Source organism: Xyrauchen texanus, chromosome 12 (genome assembly GCF_025860055.1).
Source record: "Xyrauchen texanus isolate HMW12.3.18 chromosome 12, RBS_HiC_50CHRs, whole genome shotgun sequence".
Classification (NCBI taxonomy): domain Eukaryota; kingdom Metazoa; phylum Chordata; class Actinopteri; order Cypriniformes; family Catostomidae; genus Xyrauchen; species Xyrauchen texanus.
Window position 1 is genome coordinate 33,982,150 of NC_068287.1, and position 18,867 is coordinate 34,001,016.

Here is an 18,867-nt window from a genome sequence, read left to right on the forward strand (position 1 = left end):
GACAACTAAAATTCAGTGAAGTGGCGGGAGATTTGTTGAGTAGTTGTATGGAGGAATAGAGCCGTAGCTGGAATAAAAGGTGAATTATTTAGCATTTATTCAGAGGTAACAGTGCGCCTCATTTACAAAGATAACCGAGTGCAGCTCATTTTTGCGGTATGGCAAGAGATGGCTAATTGCCTTTGTTGATTGCTTGCTACTAACATGTTTTGCTAATTTTCATGTTTGATAGAGTTGCCTTTTATTCGCAATGTAAAAGTAAACATTATGAGGCATGGATACTATTCATGCGATCATGTTGTTGCTGTATAAATCTCTAATTTCTCCAGATTATGTTATTAACAAAGCCATGTGCGTTAACGGAATGCCTGCTATGTATTTTATATTTTTCTTGAAAAACGAAATAATGTTGAACATATGTACAAAACTTTGCAATAAATAAGCCGAATCAATAACAGAAGTACATTCAGTACATTAAAAATAAATGTAGAGGACATTTTCCTAATGCTTCGCTGGATAAGTATTGTGTCTGTCAAACTCGTAAAACAAGCCAAGAAATGGTAAACAAAAACTCTTTATTTTCATATACTCGCATTTTATTTTTAAAAGTTAATGTTTCAGTGTTTCTCTGCTTCAGTTTTAATAACAATGAATTCCACCTAGAGTGGCTCTTCATTACATGTAACGTGCCTTATGTTTTCAATTTATTATACTCTATTCTCTCTCCTAATTAAATGTGATACAGGAGTTTAACTCTGTATAAAGTATACATTCAGTTGGTACATAAAGACTTAACCCTTATTTTGCAGGACTGCTTCAGGATGGACTTCAAACGTCGTAATGGAGCCCCTGTGAAGGGTGGAGCTTCACAGGCCAAGAAAGGAAAAATTAACACTGAATGGGAGGATAGTCCCTCCCAATTTGAGGAGGAACTTGCTCTTTTCGATGATATGGATATGGAGGTGGAGTCAGGGGAGGGGCAGGCAGGTCATGATGTAATTCCAGTGGGTATGTATCTGTGGGTATGTATGTTTGTAAAAGCATACTAACATACTAACATACTACCCTTACTATTTCTGCAGTCTATAGTATGTGTACTTTAGACAGAATCCACATTTTCTTTATGTATAGAATACCCAGATGACCTACCACATTTGTGTCATGATGTGTACTGTATCCCATGTTCTCTTAATTTACTCACCCTCATGCTATCTAAGATGTATGACTTTCTTTCTTCTGCAGTACACAAAGATTTTTAGAAGAATTTCTCAGCTCTGTAGGTCCATACAATGCAAGTACATGGTTTTCAGGCCTTTGAAGCTCCAGAAAGGAGATAAACTCTGCAATGCAATTGAAAAGACCAATCTTTGCATCTATGTAGCAGTCTCCTTAGCAATCATGATTTCAAGCTTGATTACACTCCATATAGCGCATCTAGCACTCTGTGCACATGTCAAGCACTAGGAAGTGCTTAAACAAGTCACCACAAACTAAAGCTATTCCACCAACATAGTTGAGAAAGGTTGAGTATGATTAGCTAACCATGCAGAGAATTCCATGCTGAGAATGGTTTATAATCGTGCAGAACCGTGCTCAAGTAGAAATGCTACTGTAACCGTGCCGTGCTCAGAACCGTTCATTCCGATCGTGGAAAAGCACCTATTGATCAATCCACTGGAGTCTTACTTACTTGGAGGATTACTTTTATGCTGCCTTTTTATTTTTACATTTATGCATTTGGCAGACGCTTTTATCCAAAGCGACTTACAGAGCCCTTATTACAGGGACAATTCCCCTGGAGAAACCTGGAGTTAAGTGACTTGCTCAAGGACACAATGGTGGTGGCTGTGGGGATCGAACCAGCGATGTGCCTGCAAAGATCTGGCCACCATTCACTTGCATTGCATGGACCTACAGAGCTGAAATATTCTTCTAAAAACCTTAATTTGTGTTCAGCAGAAGAAAGAAATTCATACACATCTGGGATGGCATGAGGGTGAATATATGATGAGGGAATTTAAATTCCCTCATCATATATTGGTGAACTATCCTTTTTTTTTTTTTTTTTTTTTTTTAAACAGTTTTGTTTTGAAAACCGCTTTCCCACCATCTGCCATTTGTCAAACAAAGTGATAGTCCTACCCCAACACACTCCATTGGTTAATTAATGTTGTTGGGGAAGGTCGCTCAAAACAAACAGCAATTTTCATAGTGCAACAGAAACAGTATTTACGTATTTTCAGAGAAAATTACCCAGTGAATGGCTTGCTAATAGTTGTCTTATAATAACCTGGGATAAATATATATATTTTAACACTGAAAAAATGTGTATACTTCAGCTGCCAAAAGTTGAGAATTTTACACAAAATTGAAATAAAAAATTTAGAATTGCATTTTATTTTCCGAGGTGAGCTGGACTGTGCTCTTTTAACATAAGGTCATGTGGCAACATTGTAGCATACTGATGTTTAAAGTGTTTATTGTGGCTTGTGGTTTATAATGGCTAATGTTTTTTTAAAAAAAATTTAAGGGCAGTAATAAAAACAGTATTTAGTGTACATGTACTGCACCGTATTAAGTAGTAAACTAGGTCATAGATATGTGTGTAAGGGTTTGCCAATGGTGTGACCCATTTTGTGGCCCTGTGACCTCTGATCTCATCTTGAACCACCCTTTGTCCAAAGGTGAATTATTCTCTGCTGATCTTAATCCACGGTGGAAACGGCCTCATGCACCACCTCTTCAACCAAACTCAGACACGCTCATCTTCCAGCAGATAGACCTAGATTACTACCTAGGTAAGACAAATGCTCTGTCACAAATGCACATATACAAGTCTATATTATCGACCAAATCTCCCTCACCATCTTGCGGTTCTGTGTGTTTTTCTGTATGTAGGTCCTGCAGTTGCAGGGATGCCAGGGCAGGTACAGGGAAACGTGCCAATCGTGCGCATGTTTGGTGTGACAGACAGTGGAAATAGTGTGTGCTGCCACATTCACGGATTTGCTCCGTACTTCTATGTTCCTTCCCCCAACGGTGAGCCACCAATCAGACGATTACGTTGAATATTATTGCGCATATTGGGGCGTCTGCCAGGAGCTCTCTATTACTTTGTTTCTTTTCTCTCAGGTTTTACAAATGCACACTTGGCTGAGTTTCAGAGAGAGCTGAACTCTGCTGTATTGAAAGACATGCGTTCCAATAAAGACAACATATCAGTCACTGTGCTGGCAGTGGACATCACCAAGAAAGAGAGTAAGTAAAGTGTATTATATTTTAAGGACTGTAACCATTTGTTTTTTTTAAAGTCCTTCTAGAGCTGTTCAGGTTGTAGTCCAAACACCCAGAAGAGAATTCACCATGGATTTTCTCTGGATTTTCCTATGGGTTATTGTGATGGTGTTTCTGAATTTATGAGTAAAAAAAGATCTGTGGTAAACAATACTTGAACATAAATTACATACTTTTGTACCTCAAACGTGAATTTTGAAGTTGTATTGAATTACATATTTTATAATAAAAATAAACACATGGCAACTTAAAAATTCACATGTGAGGTATGGCTGTGAAATTGATGTTGTAGAACAGAATGTTCATGTATCGTCAAGTAATGTTTACCACAGACATTTTTTTTTTACAAAACCCATAGGAAAATCATGAGGGAGCTCATGGCGAATTAGACTTCCGTGTTTGCCTTTGAATTGACGTCACGGCTAAAACGCTCTATTACCAGACAGATATCTCAACACAACGTTACAGCAGTAATAGGGTAAAAATATAGATTTTTCCAATGCAACGTGATCTTCATTTGAACAATCTTGATATCTAACCTTGAGTCCAAAGATTATATTTTACTATATGCGCAACCCTCAACAATGCAAGTAAATCACTCGCATATGCAGCCAAATTTTGCTAGGGTTTCCGCGGATCCTTAAAAAGTCTTAAAATGTCTTGAATTCAGTTTTCTTAAACTGAAGGTCATAAAAAGTCTTAAATGATACAACAAAAGTCTAAATTTGTATTTAAAGAGGTCTTAAACTTGGGGGTGGAAAGACAGGAATAGTGAAATGACCTAATATGTAGGATTGCAAAGGGACGGAAACTTTCCATGGGAAGTTAAGCTGGGGATTTTTGGAAATATTGGAAAAAACTTTGGACTCTTGTAGTCTGGCCCTACCCATCGCATGAAGGACACCCTAAGAACATTTAATATAGGCTACCAATTTTAAAAATCTATTGGACTAAGTGGCTTTCTTTCAACACATTATCGAATCCACACAATCCAATATCAATCGACTTCTAATTTGTATTTATTTATATAATGGTACATAAACCAATTTTAATGTTATTTATATATATATATATATATATATAATATAATATAATGTGTGGAAAACATGTCTTGAGTATTTAAAACTTGCATATATCCTACTCTATTTGCAGGGGTGAAAATTTCATCAAAATGTTGGGGGGGACAATAAACAACAATTCTCAAGAGCAATTTTTGAAGGGGACACCAAGGGATTTTTTGTTGTTGCCCCATTTGCATTTGTATTATTTTATTTCTTAAACAATTATTTTAAGAATATATCATTATATTATTTACAATACACATATTTTAATGATATTTTAGGGGGGTGACAACCCTCAGATAGGGGGCCCTGACCCCCCCGACCCCACCCGCGATTTCTGCCTATGTCTATTTGAATGAAACACAATGTTAAGGCCATGTTGAATGTGTGCCCCTGCCTGTTTAAGGAAGAGTCTGTGATATGGTATTTATTTTGAGATTGTGTGGGTTTGTTTTGGTATGGTATTTTATTTCTTCAGGTGTTGGAAAAAGGTCTTAAAAATGGTAAATCGTCTGCACTTATATAGCACCTTTTTAATCTTAGTGGTATTCAAAGCGCTTTACACTCATTCACAAATTCATACACCAATGACAGCAGAGCTGCTATGCAAGGCGCTAGCCTGCCATTGGGAGCAACCTGGGGTTCAGTGTTCTGCCCAAGAACACTTTGGCATGTGGAGTTGTGTGGGCCGGGAACCACCAACCCTGCGATTAGTGGAGTACCTGCTCTATCACCTGAGCCACAGCCGCCCAAAAATACTTGAATTTGATTTTAAAAACTCTACCATTTGCTCTGTGACTTAGTGTCTGTGATTAGGCACAGCTGTGATTAAGTTGTACAGTGGTGAAGTAGCTCAGCACCAAGATAATTTTATTTATTTTATTTCTAATCACACAGCACAGATTCTCTAAACAAACACATCCTTTTGTTAATATGCGCCCACCTGGCTGTTGCCGGTAATCTTAAAGAGACAATACCAATTTAGCATGTGTTATACATATCAATGTAAATGTAAAAAAAAAAAAAAAACATTTATGCAATTTCAAGACATTTACTGATGGAATATACAGAATTTCAATATTTTCCAAAAGCTCAAATGAGACCTATATTATGAAAAAAAAAAAAAACAATATCTATAAAATTTTAAAATTAATATTTATGAATTTTACCTAGAAGGTCAGAGGGTCCCTTTTCTAATTAACAACATTCGCTAAGAGAGAATTTCAAGCAAAATGGACATTGGATCCAAAATATACCCACATAAATCAATATCGAATCAAGAGCTTGTGAATCGGAATTGTATCGGGAAATCTGTAATGCCCAGCCCTTATATGGTGGTACATTTTCACATGATAATTGCTTAAGCTTTTATCACAGTATACATATTATCACTGTATTGAATTACATTACAAAAACGGGTTGAGAACTTTTTTGTTGTTCTCTTAATAAGACTCTTAATAGTAAGGGTACCAAACTGGGCTTTTAAATTAACAGATAACAAAGAACTTTAAAAAGAACCATAAACATAAAAAAAACTCAAACTAATTGAACATTTAAATAATTACTCAATTTCTTTATAATATACAATAAAAAAAAAAATGTACAGATGTATAAATTAATCAAATATTTCAAAATAAATATTAAAGGATTAGTTCACCCAAAAATTAAAATTCAGTCATTGTTTACTCACACCTGACTTTCTTTTTCTAAACGCATACAGAGAAATTGAAAAAATGTTGTGCTCAGTGATGATGTCATACAAGGCAGTTTATAGTAACTACATCTTCAAGCTTCAGAAGAATGCAAATGTATAATTCAGAAGTCTAATAAATTATTCCATGATATTCATGATTGTTATGGAAGCATACAATTAATGTTTGGTGCTAAACAAACTGAAATCTAATGTATTATTTAATGAAAATGTTCACTGACCGTTGATCTCCTGTGCGCATTCATGATGGCGCACGAGAGCAACAGTTCACACAGCCCCCTTGCGACACTGGGGCATTCAAGTGAAATCTTGTTTTGTTTATCTAAAAACAGGTCCTTCAAAGTGATAGCAACAACAGAACACAGTTGCACACAAAATGGAGAACAGAACTTAATAAACATGTCTGAAGAGTTTGTAATCGAATAATTAAGACAGTCACATCGTGTCCTGATAATCTGAGTTTTTGTCCTAACCAGGAGTGATGAGCGACTGTAGATTCCAGTGATCGCTTGTGTTCTATTTTCAGCATCGTGCAAATAAATTCATCTACTGTGAACTGGCACCGGTTAACTTGTATAAAAAAATAAGGCTGGACTTAGAAATGCATTAAGTCTATGACTACAGACTTTTCAGACGTGTTTAGTAAGTTCTGTTCTCTGTTTTGTGTGCAGCTGTTCTGTTCTATTGTTGCTATTGCTGTGGAGGACCTGTTTTTAGATAAGCAAAACAAGTTTTCGAGGGGCTGCATGAACTGTTGCTCTTGTGCCCTATCATGAACATTAGTGAACATTTTTACTTAATACATTCGAATTTGGGTTGTTTCTCACCAAACCTTATCGTATGCTTTCAAAACGATCATTAGTCTCATGGAATAATTCATTAGACTTCTGATTTATACTTGTACATTCTTTTGAAGCTTGAAGAGGTAGTTACTATAAACTGCCATTATATGACAGCACAACATTTGTCACAATTTCTCACTTTGTTAAGAAAAAGAAGGTCATATTGGGTTATAACAACACAGGGATGAGTAAACAATGACTGAATTAACATTTTTGGGTGAACTAATCCTTTGTCTCTTATAAATAATTACACTTTAATTATTTGTAAAATGTACATATACAAATCTGGCATAGTCCTTTAAGTACAGGTTAAAGTGCAAATGCTCGTCCAAGTTGGTTTTGTTTACATCAGAGTGCATGTGTCATTTATGTCACATTAACGCAGTGTTGTGTATCTTGATTTATTGATGTCCTGGAATATCTCTCATGTTAATTACCGTGAAATACCGTATAACCGAATAGGTCACATGTCTACCCAGCCCTAAGCGGTAACCTTGTAAGTCGGGTTTTTGAAAGAAGGGGTGTGTCTAATCCATTGACTATCTCTGGTGGAAGTTTCTGAATGAATTAACATCGCTTACAGCACTTTTAATAGTCTGTGTTCAAAAATGAATCATTTGTATGGTGTGTATTGAATAAGATATATGTAGCTGACTGAATGTTTCTTATTTCCATAAAGGTATGTACAATTACCACGGAAACCATGCTCATGATTTTCTACGCATCACCATGGCAATGCCACGTCTAATTGCCCCAGCGAAGCGTATCCTGGAGCAGGGCTTTAAATTTGCCAACTTCTCCATGCAGAGCTACCAGGCCTTCGAAGCAAATATTGACTTTGAGATAAGGTAATGTAATGTTGCATGCATTTTCTGAAACTCATGTGTGGTAAACATAATTTGCTTTACTTGATAAAGCATGTAAACCTTGCTGTGTGTACGAATGCTGGTAGGTTCATGGTGGACAGTGATGTGGTTGGTTGCTGCTGGATTGAGCTTCCTAAAGGGAAGTACAAACTGAGGGAAGAGAGGACCGAAAGACAGAGCGATTCACAATATCCAGGAAAGGTAAAAGAGAATGTGATGACATAAGATATCGAGGAGTGATGTAATAAATTTGAGGGGAAAGCCGTTCCATGATATGCTTCTCTTATATTGTCTCGGTCTCTCTCAGGTCTCTCTGTGTCAGCTTGAGGTGGATGTAGCATGGAACGATCTGATCAGTCATCCAGCTGAAGGAGAATGGCAGAGGATCGCTCCACTCAGAGTCCTCAGCTTTGATATAGAGTGTGCTGGCAGGAAAGGTGTGTGTTTGTTTCTTGGGCCGTATACTCTGTATTTTTATTAGTTGCTGCTGTGTAGATAACTTATAAATGTGTTTGTGTGCATTTCAGGTATCTTTCCAGAGCCAGAGGTTGATCCTGTGATTCAGATTGCATCGATGGTGCAGCGACAGGGAGAGAAGGAGCCTTTTATCCGCACCGTCTTCACCCTACAGAGTTGTGCCAGTATAGTGGGTTCTCAGATTCTCTGCTTTACTCAGGAAAAACAGCTACTGCAGGTACACACTGATAAGCATACTTGTCAATTTGTCTTGGTTACACAAAGAAACAGAAATCTAAAAGCTTTCATGCTTATGTTTCATTTTCAAACCTAACTGTTTTAGTGAGCTTGTGCACAACATAATATAATCTCCAGTGTGCAATTTTGTATGTGGTTACTTAGAGCTGGGCAGAATTTGTGAGAACAGTGGATCCTGACATCATCACTGGCTACAATATTCAGAACTTTGATTTTCCATACCTTCTGAACAGAGCTGCAACCCTAAAGGTAATTTGTTTGTGTGCATTTTAATCTACAGATTATTATAACAATACAATTGTTTTGTGGTGTAAAGTGAAGACAGGTGCCATGCATTTGGTGGTATATCAGCTCAGAGTTTTTATTCTTAATTTTTATTATAAATCATATTGGCATCTGATGGGAGAGATGGATGGATAATTTCCTCCATTATTTTTGTATCTCTCAATAGGTACATTTGTTCCCATATCTGGGCCGTGTGAGGGGAATTAAGTCCGTTCTGAAAGATTCCAGCTTCCAGAGCAAGCAGATGGGCCGGCGAGAGAACAAAACTGTCAACATGGAGGGAAGAGTGCAGTTTGATCTACTGCAGGTGAAACACACTTCCCATTTCCTCTCTCACACACAAACTCTCCCTTGTGCAATACAACCAGAATTGTGACGTCAGACTGCTATGTATATTTGCATGTTCTGTGACTCAGCCAGTGTTTTCTTCCTGCGTTAGGTGTTGCTCAGGGATTATAAACTCCGCTCTTACACACTGAATGCTGTCAGCTTCCATTTCCTTCAAGAGCAAAAAGAGGATGTGCAGCATTCCATCATTACGGACCTTCAGGTGCAGCCAAACAGAAATCTCTATCCCATTCTTATGGTCAATCTGAGTCCCATCCTAGTTTATTAATCATAATAATTCATAAAGCTTTGTCTTCCCTCTCTCGCTTTATACCTGATTAGAATGGGAATGAGCAAACCAGAAGACGTCTGGCTGTGTACTGTCTGAAGGATGCGTATTTGCCTCTGCGCTTGCTGCAAAAGTTAATGTGCGTCATTAATTACATGGAAATGGCCAGAGTTACTGGGGTGCCCCTGACCTACCTGCTTTCTCGTGGACAGCAGATTAAAGTGGTTTCTCAGCTCCTGAGACAGGTTTGTGCTTGTCTCTTTGTGTCACATACATATTATTATAACATAGCCAATGTTATGCTTAAATTTTTTTTTTTATGGTTTAAAGATTAGTTTGCTTTTGTGTTTAGGCTATGAAGCAGGATCTGGTGATGCCAGTGGTTAGGGCAGAGGGTGGAGAGGACTACACTGGAGCCACCGTCATAGAGCCAGAGAAAGGGTTTGTACCCACCACATACATGCTGCCATCAAAATGTCTGCAACCCGACCCGGGCTTGACAAGACCATAGAAATTGCTGGGTTTTGGGCCGCATTTGGGTCAGTTTTTCAGGAAGGGGTTCGGATTTTTTAAAATTAAAATATAAACGGGACTTCCTGACTGCTCTCATTCACAGATGCGCAACGAGTTACCGTAAGTGTTCACTGTCTGTTTTCAGTTCATTCCTGTGGGAGTCGAGTGCCACGCTCGCAAGGTAGATTATGGGATTGAAAGCAGTGCTGAAAAAGTGTTGAGGATGGTCAAGAGCATCAAAAAGTTGAGAGGTGCTCAGCGTTCTGCAAATGAGAAGGGGAAAACGCCGGGCACCAGCCAGTCATTTTCAGCTGAGAGCAGTGACATCTGTTGTAAGCGCTTCAGAATCCAATTAGGTATAGCTACAGGCCAGAGACCTCCAAATGGTAGCAGAATCTCCCAATTAGGGTGGAGTTGCTCCAAAAGGAAGCGTGGTTACTCCAAAAAGGGGGTTGTGCCAGCTCCGAAAGAAGGCGTCACTTCCACATACATATAGTTAGGGTTAGAGAAAGGGTCAGATTTGGGGCTCCCTATATCTTTGAGAAAGATATTGCTGCAGGCATAGTTCAAAAGGGGCGTGAGCTCTAAATCCTTAACCCTTTTGAAGTTTGTGCAACCCCCTTTTTGGAGTAAATCTGCCCTTTTTTGGAGATTCTATCCCCAATTGGAAGTCTCTGACCTGCACAACCTACTTGATATTTTTGCTGGTGGTTTGGCACTCTCGCCCCTTTTTGGAACTCTGTCTGCAGATATATCCTTCTCTCAAAATCTGACAGTAATGTTGAAGTATCTGCTGGATTCAGTGCTTTAATCACATTATTATGTTTATTTCTGACTTCTAAACAGACCTTAAATGATGATTGCAAAAGTGATATAAGCAAAAGTTTAATAAATCAACTCTGTTTATATACTGTACTTTGGGCATTCAGAAATGAAGCTGGCATCTTTCCGATTGTAATCTTGCTTATTTAAGATTATATAATTACTTGTGTACTGAAAAAAAAGGATAAATACTTAGTTTGCATATTACAAACACTCCTCAAAGTGGCAGTTCTTGGGCATTTTTAGCATCATTGAGCAGATTCTTTTTCTGTGCCAGTGGACACATACAATGAGTAGTTCACACCAAACAGGATTTTATGGTTTTATGTTACCTTTTCTTATGTAACACTTGCTGGGTGGACATTTTTGACTGCCGCTTCTCACTGTTTCTTCAGCCTCTTGTGCAGTCATCTACTGCACTATAACAGTGTCAAGTTAAAAAAATGTTTTTCATGTTTCAAAAACACACGTTGAGACACCTGCGTTGTGCTGCATCTAGCTTGTTTTTCACAAATGTTCAACATTCTGAAGGAGTTCTGGCTACAAAGAGGATATTATGTGACTTTTACATTGTTAAACATGATTCCAGATTGTTCTGCACTAAGCAAAGTTTCAGCGCTTGAGAAATACTAAGCCAATATTATTTTTTTGTTTTTTTTCCTTCTCCCTTCATCTGCTGAGGTGCTTCCGTGCCTTGTTAAAACTTTAAAGATAAAGTATATGTTTACTGTTACGAGTGTTGCCTACTATGCTCACATTTAATAGAGCCTGCTGCAACAATACTTGTTTGGGGGAGAAAAAAGTTCGGTTCGGACTTAAAATCTGGCGGTATGGTTCATGTAGTGTCAGGTCAGGTCATACGGTCTCTGGTATGGGTCTGGTTTGGGTTTTATTTTAAGGTGCTTATAGACCTCTACTGCAATCACTGACCAACTGTTATTCTCATCCTTCTTTATAATAAACACAGATAACCAGCAAAGAATTCAGTCTTGTATTTAAAAAGCTAAAAGTAGAGCAATGAAAGGCACAACCTCTGATTTAACACATTTAAAATGTTTTCAAACAAGAAACTGGAGCCTGGAGAATCAACACAAATTTCAATGAAGGCACAATAATTTTACAGACATATAATTGTCTTGTGCATTGGGAAGAAATTTAACCCAGTGACTGACCTGTAAACTTGCTATCTGTTTGTGTGTTTTAAAGGTATTACAGTATTCCTATAACTACTCTGGATTTCTCCTCCCTGTATCCCTCCATCATGATGGCTCATAATTTGTGTTACACTACACTCCTGCAGAAAGGCCAAGTCGACAAACTGGGGTGAGAGGCGTGTGTCTGAACTTTATATAACTTAAGGATTTACTTTTTTTTTATTTTTTATTTATGACTAAACGCCTGTATTTGTGTAGTCTGGCTCCAGAAGATTTTATAAAGACCCCCACAGGGGATATGTTTGTGAAGAGCTCTGTGAGGAAGGGACTTCTTCCTGAGATCCTGGAAAATCTGCTGAGTGCCAGGAAAAGGTGAACATTCTGCATTCACAAAACTAACGTTAATGATGTCTTAATCATGTAAAACAAATACCTATAAGTATTAGAAGTCGATCGATAGTGGATTTTGCTGATACAATAACCAAGGTGGTGGAAAAGGCCAATAACAGATCAGGTGTTTTTTTTTTTTTTTTTTTTAAACCGATTTATAAGAATGGTCAAATAATTTTTAATCTTTACTTACTATGATGGGCATAGCCATTGAGGCTACAAGAGTCCAAAATTAATCAAATCCCAAAAGCAGTTTAAACTTCACAACAATGACTTCTGATCATGATCTTTGTTGAACCGAGATTTAAAGCTGATGTATATTTTACACTGATCACCCACAACATTAAAACCACTGAGGTGAAGTGAATAACATTTATTATCTTGTTACAATGGCACCTGTCATGGGGTCGGATATATTAGGCAGCAAGTGAACAGTCAGTTCTTGAAATTCATGTGTTGGAAGCAGGAAAAATGGTATATGTAAGGATCTGAGTGACTTTGACAAGGGCCAAATTGTGATGGCTAGACAACTGGGTCAGAGCATCTCAAAAACGGCAGGTCTTGTGCAGTAGTTAGTGCCTACCAAAAGTGGTTTAAGGAAGGACAACCGTTCAGGAATGGTTTGATGAACATGCCAAAGAGTTCAAGGTGTTGACACCAAATTCCCCAGATCTCAATCCAATTGAGCATCTATGGGATGTGCTAGACCAACAATTCCGATCCATAGAGGCCCCACCTCACAACTTGCAGGACTTAAAGAATCTACTGCTAATGTCTTGGTGCCAGATATAGATGCCAGTTAGCCTCAATCACAATTTTTTTGTTCACCCATACAATGAAAGTGAATGCTGACTGAGGCTGTCAGACCCGAACATTCTGCCTAAAATCTCCTTGTGTTCCACAGAAGAAATAAGGTCATGCAGGCTTTTGGAACAGCAAAAGTGTGAATAAATAAGTTTCTTAGGTGAACAATGCCTTTAAGCTTTGTTCAAGTAAATAAATTGTTGTGTCTACAGGGCTAAGGCTGAGCTAAAGAAAGAGACTGACCCCTTTAAAAAGCAGGTGCTGGATGGTAGGCAGTTGGCTCTGAAGATCAGCGCTAATTCGGTGTATGGTTTCACTGGGGCTCAGGTGGGGAAACTGCCCTGCCTGGAGATCTCACAGGTCAGTTTCACCTCTCACATATGCTGAGGAACTATCAGGAACCCAGATGGTTTCAAATGGAGATGCTTTGAGTGGCTGGCTGAATGCATCTCTCTCTCTCTCTTTTTGTTTTCTGTATCTGTCTTTATGTAGAGTGTCACTGGGTTTGGTAGACAGATGATTGAACAGACCAAACAGCTTGTGGAATCTAAATATACAATCGCTAATGGTTACCAGGCAGATGCAAAGGTAATATACCTGTAACCCTGCATTTTGTCTTGTTTATATGTTTAAATGTAAATCATGCATTCAGTGATGTGAGTTTAATGTGTTTTAAGGTTGTCTATGGAGACACTGACTCTGTCATGGTTAAACTTGGAGTGGCCACAGTACAGGAAGCAATGAATCTGGGCAAGGAGGCTGCTGATTGGGTCTCCTCCCACTTCATTCCACCAATCAAATTGGAGTTTGAGAAGGTACCAGAAAGAAATTCAAGTCTTAATAAAGGAAGATATCCAATAACACATGGTTGCTGGAAATATCAAGGACATTTTTAATTGTGGTTTCCTTGCCTGGAAGAGTCATGGAAATGTCTAGAGTGAATATACATTTTCTTTTTAGTTATCAGAATAAAATTGCTCTGTGCGTATGATCTCTATAAAATTATTTTTACAAATCAGTAAAATCCAGTAATCACAAACGACTGGAGAAGTAATGGAAATTTGTTGTTCAAAATGCATGGAAGCCCTATTAATAACCTCTCTGTCTCACTTTTTCAGGTGTATTACCCTTATCTGTTAATCAATAAGAAGCGATATGCAGGGCTGTATTTCTCCTCAAATGCAGAACATCATGATAAGATGGATTGTAAAGGAATAGAGACAGTCAGACGAGACAACTGCCCTCTGGTGGCCAACCTTATCAACACGTGCCTCCAAAACATCCTCATTGACAGGTACAGACATTGCCACACTCCAAAAACCACCGCGAGTTTGTATTTTCACCAATGATGCACACAGTCAAGTAGAGTTGTCAAAAGTACCGGTACTTCAGTGCCAAGTCGGTACTAAAATAAAAATAGATGTAACGATACCAGTGATTCTATAGTATCGGTAGTACAGAGGAAAAATAATTAAAACAAAATGAAAAAAGGATTTGGGGAAAAATAAAACTCATTTCAGTTGGGCCCTGCTTAAAACAAACAAGTGTTAGAAACACTTGAAGGAAACTAATGTTCTAATTTATTATTTACATTGAAATGTAACTTTAGGCTATAGGAGTGTGTTCAATAGCACTTTATCATATTAGCAAATTATTTTACTGTGGTATCGAGGACCGTGAAATTTCACTGGTATCGGTACCGACTACTGAAATCTTAGTACCGTGACAACACTACAGTCACCATAATTCATCTGTAATTTTGTGTGTGTGTGTGTGTGTGTGTGTGTCAGAGACCCTAATGGAGCAGTAGCTCATGCTAAAGAGGTGATTTCTGACCTCCTATGCAACCGCATTGACATCAGTCAGCTGGTCATAACCAAAGAGCTCACACGCACAGCACAAGAGTATGCTGGAAAACAGGCCCACGTTGAACTGGCTCAGAGGTGTGTTGTCTGATTTTTAATTTCTGACTATATCTAGGTTAGAGTTTCGTAAGCGATTCACATTTCATTAGGAAAGGCTGAGTTAAAGGTGCCTTTTTAATATTTGTTTTCTCATGAAAAAGTTATACACAGTGACTACGTTTACATGGACACCAAAAAGCCATTCCCGTATCAAAAGTATAAGTGGCGTATTCTTTACTCCTGTATACATACGGCTCGGGCAGTAAGCAGATTTCTCCACAACAACATAATTTCCCTGCAAAATTTTTAGTTTCTCAACCTTCAGCGGAATTGCACTACAATGGTGGGGTTTCCAACTTACATAAAACTTTGGGATTCCCCCAGTGTAGTTGGGCACATATACACAAAAGTGAGGGACAGTTGATATTTTACATTTCTGTATAAATGGGTATAGTTTATAGTGTATGTGCTTTGCCCACTGTACTCCTAGAAATGTTGAATTCTTTGCGCTTTGTTGACTTGTTGGGCTCCATACTATAACGTCTGTTATCCGGTCTGTTCACGTGCATGTGCACTCTTTAAAAACCTGTAAGAGTGCCGCTTATGTGTTTACGTGGCCACATAAGCTGCGTTCTCCAGGAGAAACTTAGGTGTGCTAAACCGCTTTCTCTTAATCCCTTAAATGGCATAAGGAAATGGCTTTCTTATTTACATGACATTTCAGAATGCCGCTTTCTGCTAAAATCCTGGAATATATGTTTTTTAAGTGCATGGAAACTTTTACTCGAAGAATAAATGAATAACTCCATGTAAATAGCGCATCTTTAAAATGGCATCAGTACTTGTAAACTTCTGCTTATGTGTGATCTAGCATTCACACCGCTAGGTATGTACATACAAGGTGACTGCACAGTGAAATTTAAACCAAAAATTACGGAGTGCACCTTTATTGTGTATATTTATTGTCATAATGTTTGTTGCACATGTTAACTCTGGTGTTTGTGTTTTCTAGGATGCGAAAGCGTGATGCTGGAAGCGCTCCAAACCTCGGGGATAGAGTTCCTTATGTCATCATCAAAGCAACCAAAGGAGTGGCTGCGTATATGAAATCGGAGGTTAGCTTTGTGTGCATGTGTGTTTTCCATTATGGGGTAAATAAGTTTTGTTCTGTAACAATTCTGTAAATAAGATAATTTTTAATGTTGAGATTTGTGTCTTAGGACCCCATTTATGTGCTGGAGAACAACATCCCTATAGACACACAGTACTACTTGGAGCAGCAGTTGTCTAAACCTTTACTGCGCATCTTTGAGCCCATTTTGGGTGAGAGCAAAGCCGAGAGTGTGTTACTAAGTGAGTATCATGTATTAAACTCTACTCCAGTGATCCAGAAATTAACATGGGGCACCTAAGTCACAAACATATTTACTCATGCTTGCCATGTCATGCTTGTCTGAGGTGATTGTAATAAATGTGTTGTTACTCCTGGTTATTTAAGAGGGAGATCACACACGCTGTAAGACTGTCTTGACCTCCAAAGTTGGTGGCCTCATGGCTTTCGCTCAGAAACGAAGCACTTGTATCGGCTGCAGAGCTGTGTTAAAAACTGATGGTATGTATCAGGAGTGTGTGTGAATGGAGCTTCAAATGTAATCGCCTCAAATGTAGATGTGTGAATGACTGTTGGTTTTCTTCTCTATAGTGGCTGTATGCGACTTCTGCAAAAAGAAAGAGTCTGAGCTTTATCAGAAAGAGGTTTGTTTTTATATATACACATACTGGAAGAATTTTTGCATCATTAATTGGGGGGGAAATTCCCTCTAAAGGTTGTTTGTGTCTTTTAGATCACTCATCTGTCATCTTTAGAGGAGAAATTCTCCCGTCTATGGACTCAGTGTCAGCGCTGTCAAGGTTCGTTACACGAAGACGTGTTATGTACCAGGTATGAACATGCACACACACATTTACCCCTATAAGCTCGGATGTGCACTGGTGGGCCTTTACAAAAATAATTGTACAAATGTTAATAACTACATTCTTGGCCAACATTAAAAAGGTATTGTTTAAAAGCTTAGAAGCTTTACTTTACAATGCATGTATGCATAATGACCAAAACTGAAGTACTTGAAATTTGCAGACAATTCAGAAGTTTTTATAATTGATTAAAAATGTACATTGTATTCAGTAAAAACATTAAACTCCTTAAAATAGCCATGTGTCAAATGTTGTTGGAAACCTCTCAAACAGTAGAGTACAACCAGCCTTTTTGTTTTACTGTTTATTCTGTGAAATCTCATTACTAACATCATGTATGTATGCTATGCAAACCTTCAGTCACTGTTGTGTTTGCATAATTAGTTCTTATGTACAGTTCTTATGTTGCATTTGTTTGGAGAGGCTTTATGACATTTGGAGAAGTATTTGTATACTAGGATATATTATATTTGTAATGCTATAAGTTTTGAATGCTTTTTTTTTAACACAAAATTGTACTCACAGTTGATATGATTGGGAACAAAACAAAAGCAGTTTTTTGGAGCCACCTTATTTACACCCAGAAATATATTATGTAAAATCAGAAAAATAAGAAAAAAGTTAATTCCAAAGCCAAACAGAGCAACTTCCTATAGGTCAATGCGGCAAATTCACCTGTCAAAGTTAAACAAACTTGAAATCTGCGTGGTGAAATTCTTTCCTACCGGAGGTCCATTTCGCGGAATACACGATCACATGAATTCCCATTGTTGTTTTAAAAGGTAGATTATTACAGCTTCTTTAAACAATGGGTTTTTTTTTTTTTTCACTTTAACTCATATTTAAGAGCGTTGAAAAGTTAAATTTGCCAAAATGTATTTTGAACGTTTTAAACCTCCCCTCGATAATGTATAAAAAGTGTTCCAAGTCTAGAAATCACTACTTTGCTTTTTTTCCCCCCTAAGAATTCATATATTTGTGTACAATTTGTATATTGTAAATCATAATTTTTTTTAATAAAATGATATATAAATGTTACTTAAATGTAATTTTAAACAAAAAAGTACTGTCCTAAATACTGCTGTCACACCATGATTTGGTCATGATCTGAGAGTTTATTAGGTGCCATTACCAAACCGGTTAGTATTTGAGTAAATCAGAAGCAATCTTATTTCTTGTTAGTTAACTACTAGATACCTTGAATCACCCATATATTGTTCTTTTTTAATTTTTAGTCGAGACTGTCCCATCTTTTACATGAGGAAGAAGGTACAGAAAGATTTAGATGACCAGGAAAAGCTTGTCTCTCGTTTTGGCTGGTGAGAGAGAGAGTGTAATTCTTGCCGTCTTTCTACCTCCATCTTCAGCCTTCACACATTCGCCCTCTTACCTCAGTGAAGGGGTAGTCTGTCACTCAAATTTGTAAAGAATCTTATTTTCTATTGGTTGAAAAATAAAGTGCATTTTTGTAAAATGGTAGTTTTCTATTTTCTAACTTGGAATTGATGTTACTCAAGGGAGTTATTTTTATTATTTCCTGCTGACACATAAAGGGTTTACTCTTCCAAGGGTTTAACCTACAATCTTTGCATTGCCAACAACAATCTTCAACTAGAAACACAATGAGTGTATAAATGCATGGACATTTAGAGTTGATCAGGGCCAAAAGGTAATCATTCTACTGAAACGGTGCACATAAAATATCTAAGCCCTGTAATAAGATTGTCTCAGCTAGTTAGTGTGTAGTTTAAAAATGCCATCATGATGCAGACATCTTATATTCAGAAAAGCTAATGCAACTTCTCTGGAATTACCACAGTAACTGTAATGTATGATAAACATACTGTACCAGTCTTAGGAAGCAGATGTGTCATTTAAAATTTACAGTTTGCTAGAGCTTCAACTAATGCAAAAGGT

The 18,867-nt window shown here is 37.7% G+C and overlaps 1 protein-coding gene across 1 annotated transcript; it reads left to right on the forward strand.

Moving 5' to 3' along the window:
* The first annotated feature begins 5 nt into the window (after positions 1 to 5).
* pold1 (polymerase (DNA directed), delta 1, catalytic subunit) lies at positions 6 to 18,406 on the forward strand. Its single transcript, XM_052139763.1, has 27 exons — positions 6 to 79; positions 810 to 1,008; positions 2,685 to 2,798; positions 2,899 to 3,039; positions 3,133 to 3,258; positions 7,588 to 7,756; positions 7,861 to 7,975; positions 8,082 to 8,211; positions 8,302 to 8,468; positions 8,633 to 8,737; positions 8,940 to 9,080; positions 9,213 to 9,323; positions 9,443 to 9,634; positions 9,742 to 9,830; positions 11,931 to 12,047; positions 12,137 to 12,250; positions 13,285 to 13,432; positions 13,565 to 13,660; positions 13,750 to 13,887; positions 14,191 to 14,366; positions 14,863 to 15,015; positions 15,989 to 16,091; positions 16,197 to 16,329; positions 16,475 to 16,588; positions 16,679 to 16,731; positions 16,821 to 16,918; positions 18,186 to 18,406. Exons 2-27 carry the CDS (start codon positions 822 to 824, stop codon positions 18,271 to 18,273), a joined length of 3,318 nt encoding a protein of 1,105 aa, XP_051995723.1. The 5' UTR covers positions 6 to 79; positions 810 to 821; the 3' UTR covers positions 18,274 to 18,406.
* Positions 18,407 to 18,867: the final 461 nt, after the last annotated feature.

What these genes read in the sequence shown, in the direction of transcription:
- pold1 (XM_052139763.1), top strand. Translation starts at nt 822, where the DNA reads ATGGACTTCAAACGTCGTAATGGAGCCCCTGTGAAGGGTGGAGCTTCA. An exon ending in GGACATCACCAAGAAAGAGA is followed by an intron (nt 3,259 to 7,587) that starts GTAAGTAAAGTG and finishes ATTTCCATAAAG; the next exon opens with GTATGTACAATTACCACGGA. An exon ending in AGCCGAGAGTGTGTTACTAA is followed by an intron (nt 16,330 to 16,474) that starts GTGAGTATCATG and finishes TGGTTATTTAAG; the next exon opens with AGGGAGATCACACACGCTGT.